Raw genomic sequence first — 5,315 nt, 5'->3', positions numbered from 1 at the left:
AGAGAAAAATTCAACCAGGGTGCTGCTTTGAGGCAAGGATGGTGTAATTTCAGCTCACACTCTTCAGGTATGTTGTCAGGAGTCTTTGGAAAAAGACATGGTGCTGAAAAAGATAGAAGTTTGGCAAAAGAGAGGAAGATCTTCAATGAGAGAATGACATAGTGACTGAAGCAATGAGCGTGAGCATGTTGGAGATCATAATGATAAACAGGATAGGACAGTTTTCCTGTCTGCTGTTTACAGGCCACTATGAGTTATAGTCAACTTAGAGGCACCTAGCAACAACACAAAGCTCTCTAAGCAGTCCACTCCCTCTTTTTGACCACAGTAACTGTTCAGGAATGAACGTTTAATACATGACAGCCCTTTCAGAGCCTTTTACTCTTTGTTATTTAATTGAACAGGAACAACAACAACAGCAAAAATCTATTGCTTTCTGTTTCTTTCTGTGTCGAATTCTGCATGGGGTTTCCAAAAGCCTCACCTGTCTGCAGACTGCAGAAATGGACTTTGCAGAGTCAGCTAAAAATGGAAGCCCGTTTTCTGTAGCCTACAATTTATTTGTTACTTTTTTAAAATATGCTAAATTTAAGGCTTCATGTATAAGTGGACTACTTTTACTTTGTTACTTAAGTTCAAACCCATTGCCTGCTACTTATTATTTTTTATTGTGAAAAGAAAATACATAGAAATATGAAATTTTTTAGTTGAGATTTCAATAAAACATTATGGAGAACTTGGGGATTTCCATTAATTCATTGTTGCACATTTTCCTCCCTGTCCATTCCTCCCACCCCATTCACTTATCCATTTGAGAAGGAGAAAAAAAAATTAGTCCATTGTTATACAATCCTCCCCAGTCCACTTTACTATACGAACTTTTAAAAATATAAATTATAGTATAAGATATAGAAAAAGTATATAAACCAAAATTACACCTTTTTTTAACTAAATGAACACCCATTGTTAAATCAATAATGTTTGGTTCAGTGAAATTTGAATAGTCAGGTTATTTGTAATCTATTCTCACTTGTATTCACACACAAAAAAATATTGATTTTGCTAAAGACAATCTTACTTACCTGTGTCCACTCATTAGTTTGTGGATCATATGATTCCATTGTGTTGAGGTATGTCTGCCCATCATAGCCACCAACAGCATATAATCTGTCACCAAGGAGACAGACTCCAACAGCATCTCTAGGCATACTCAAAGGAGCCACCATGGTCCATGTGTCTGTTTTGGGATCATACCTAAAATGCAAAGAAAATAGAACAAAAAAATGTTAGTCATATTTGACTTCCATTAGATGCTTGTCAGGGAGCTCTTATAACATATAGTCCACACAGAGTTGCATGGCTAATCCAAAGCTACAACTATCTCACCATTCAATTCCACAAGGATTTTTCTTATTTTTTTTTTTTTAGTGGGGGGAAAAAAATAAGTCTCTACCCAAGTGATTTACAGCCTAGAGGGTCAGTTATGAGTCAGTTCCAACTCAACAGCAATGAGTTTGATACTCATTTCAGGATCTCTGCTCACATAATCCATAGTCCTTAGCATGTTGTGCTGGTAATTCTATGGAAGAAAGATGAGTAATCCCACATTAATATTTACAGCCTTGGCAACAGGCTTCAAGGGTTACCATGAATCTGAACTGAGTCAGCATCACATGCATAGTTTTGATAGCTATATTATGACAAAGAAGACTAAGCCTCAGTTTAATAATTTTAAGGTTCAATCATTGGATCAGATAATCCAAGTTAATATGCACAATGGGTTTTAAATACATTAAAAACACACAATCTTATTAAGATAGAAACAGTCATTTAACAAAGTAATAGATAGATACTTCTCAAAAATAGAATGCTTATACCTTTAAAAGAAATATAAGAAAAATATTATTATAATGAGATAGTGTTAATGGTTTAAAATATAATAGAAGTAGTGGTGAAACCCAAGGGCTGCAAAGTTTGGTGGGTAGAGGGAAGAGGAAAGCAAATGGGAAAGATCTGGGAGAAAAGACAAGTTAATGATGAGTAAGGTCCAATGGTAATTAATTTTATAAAATTTAATGTATGAGAATGATTGTGTGAACCACAATGTTAATGAAAAATAGTGTGAAACACAATATGTATAAGGATAGATGATAGATTTTGTAAGCAACCAAATATGGGAAAAAATTACAATGTATGTAAATGATTGTACGAAACACAATGCATATGAGTGAAAAATAACACAACAGAATTATTATATGGAAACCAATAAAAAATACTGAAAAATATATATAAAAGACCCATGCACTACTTTATGGATGAAGCTTGTTTTAAATTGTGACTGAAAGACTAGCCAAAATTTTGTAGAAAGAGGAAGATGATATGCAAAAGAACAAAATTGAAGAGAAAGTAATGATCAGCTTCACGGATAGTTGACCCTCCAGTGGATTTTCAGCGGTAGTGCATAGCACCACAGGAGATTGCCCATCCTTCTCCGGTGGAGCAGCTGGTGGATTTGAACCACATGCCTTTGTAACTACTGTGCAGCTTCTTACCACCATACCACGAGGACATCCAAAAGAACTAACTAGTTTTTAAAGAAAATTATGATCAGCTTTAAGGAAGGGAGGGTTACATGAATTTAGTGTGTTTAGACTCAAGTAATCATAAGGAGGAATCATGGCTGAAAAATGAAATTTTAATGATTTCATGAATTGTTTTTACTCTAAAGCAGAGGAGCTTTGCATTTACTTTGTGGTAAAATATAGAAACTTTGCAACTTTGAGAAAAGAACTGCATTGTATTAGGGTCATTATTGAAGAGAAATTGGTGCTCAAAGGACTAATGTGAGGGAGCAATGTTATTACTTTTTAATTTAAACAAAAATAATTTTCTTTTCTAAGAAAGTTCATTACTATATATTCCAAGAAGACCCGGTGGTGGCTTCGTGGTAAGAATTATGCTATCATTTCAAAGGTATATAGTTGAAGTCCACCATCTACTCCATGGAAGAAAGATGGGCAATTTCCTCCCTCATGATTTACTGCCTGTGAAAATCTGCTGGAGAGTCGGATACACAACAGTTCCAACTTGACAGAACACAACAACAATAATATGTTAAAAGAGATTATTTTATATTTTGATTTGAAGTAAGAGCATTAAAGAGTAGTTTAGTGACAGTATTTCACTACAGCTTGAAATTAACCATTAAGTCACTCAATTTTCCTTTAATCTACAGTTACAGGGTCAGAAACCACTAGTAAAAGCAAATGGAAACACAGTAAACTACGTGTAAGACTGAATTGTTTTCTCACAAACAAAACAAATACACTCTTAGTTTACTTTATTTCTTCAGATTATTTTTTACATCAATTGAAAATGTCAGAACGCAGATTACTGAAGGAAGTAAATACACAACAGAAAAAGCACAAAATGAAAAACAACAAACACTAAACACTATCACTGCTGCTATTTAAAAGGAGCTAAAGATGCCTAGTACCAAGGAAACTGTTTGGACAATATGGATAATCTTGAATTTATAGTTACAGTCTATGTGCATATCACACAAAAAGTCATATGCATTTGAACAACATGGTTGGGAGAGAGATGTAAATGGCATGTGTGAAATGACAGATTGGCTGAAAAATCAGAAATACCTTTAAATAATGACTGACTAGTGCAAATAAGAATTTAATTAATAAATATGAGGACAAGAACCTACAAAAACATACAAAAGATATACCTTTAAAATGCAAAATTAAAATGGTGAACATGTCTTAGAACATAAAAAAAATACACACAAAAAAAGAGGGGCGAGGCACTATAAAAAAGCTACCATCATAATCATGAATTACAAATACTCTACAAGAATATTGCACCAGAGCATTGAGAATCCAAAGCAAAGGGAAGAAATCGAGACATTAAGGAGCTGAACAGAAGATTTCAAAAGACCAATTATAATATGTAAAGAGCTGGAGTCAGAAAATCAAAAGGGCCAAACTCACTCAGTATTTCTTAAGGTGAAGGAATTAAAGAACAAATTTAAGCCTTAAATTGCAATACTTAAGTTTGCTTTGGGCAGAGTATAAGATGATCCAGGAAGCATTAAAAGAAGATGGAAGGAGTATACAGAGTCATTGTGCTAAAAAGTTGTCTTTAACAGAAGAATTTCATGAAACAACCAACCTATAAGCAAGAGCCTGTGATGATGAAGAAATTTAAGCTGCTCTGAAAGAATTGGCAAAAACCAAGGTAATAGGAACCGATGGCATACCAATTGACATCTTTCAACAAAAAGACTTTGCCCTGGATGTGCTCACCAAGTTGTGCCAAGAAATCTGGAGGACAACCACCTGGCCAACTGATTGGAAGAGATCTATGTTCTCATTCCAAAGAAAGGTGACCCAACAGAGTCCAGAAATTATCAAACAATATCAATATCACATGCAAGGCAGATTCTGCTGGAAATTATCCCAAAACAAGTAGAATAGCACATCAACAGAGAACTGTGAGATGTGCAGCCTGGGTTTAGAAGAGGTCATGGTGCTAGGGATATTACAGCTAACGTTAGATGTATCTTGGCTGAAAGCAAAGAGTACCAGAGGAATGTCTGTGTTTCATTGACTATGCAAATGTACTTGACTGTGTGGATCACAACAAAATATGGTTAACTATGAGAAGAATGGGAATCCCAAAACCTAATGTTAACTACTCAGTAAAAAAAACTAACTAATATAAACCATTAAAAAGAAATCATGTTTAAAAATTAAATGTGACTTAGAAAAACAATGAAAAATTAAAAACTTGATGTCTAATTCAGATAAACCAATTGGAAAAAATGTGAGAGACATTTAAGAAAATGTTAAATATAAACTAAGTATGAGAGAATGGTATTAATTACTACACCTATTATAAGCTGATATAACAGAATTACAACTGTATAAAATATACCAAGGTGTGTTTATTATTAGGAAAAATAATCAGATATAAACTTACACTGAAATTAGCTGCTGACAAGAGTCTTTAAATTAATGCAGAGTGTGCTTCTTTTGGGGTCAAAGATTCCCACATCTCTCTGATGGGGGTTGTCTACATATGCAGCAGCTGTAACTGTCCCCGCAGGGAATCAGAGACCTGCCATGAGAGAGAGACCTTGGGACTGCTAGCCAAACAAACCAAAGCTATGAGACTCTGGCCATGTTTGTTGGAAGTTTGGGGGAGATGCCATAACTGACATGACTAAGAGCTTTGTAACACTGGCATAAAGTTGCATAAGCTGAAAACTGAGGTGCCTCGAAGCACATTTCAGAAGCTGTCCT

General features: G+C 34.7%; 1 protein-coding gene across 2 annotated transcripts in view; it reads right to left on the bottom strand.

The window, feature by feature from the left end:
• KLHL1 (kelch-like family member 1) overlaps positions 1–5,315 on the bottom strand; it is a 544,822-nt gene that overhangs the window by 20,559 nt on the left and 518,948 nt on the right. For both annotated transcript variants that reach the window (XM_006882715.1, XM_006882714.1), the window contains one exon: positions 1,083–1,254. In XM_006882715.1, the coding sequence (XP_006882777.1) occupies positions 1,083–1,254 (172 nt within the window). The remainder of the gene's footprint in view (positions 1–1,082; positions 1,255–5,315) is intronic.

Source organism: Elephantulus edwardii, unplaced genomic scaffold (genome assembly GCF_000299155.1).
Source record: "Elephantulus edwardii isolate Elephantulus edwardi_28Jun2011 unplaced genomic scaffold, EleEdw1.0 scaffold00023, whole genome shotgun sequence".
Taxonomy (NCBI): Eukaryota; Metazoa; Chordata; class Mammalia; order Macroscelidea; family Macroscelididae; genus Elephantulus; species Elephantulus edwardii.
This window is presented reverse-complemented; position numbering and strand designations above follow the sequence as displayed.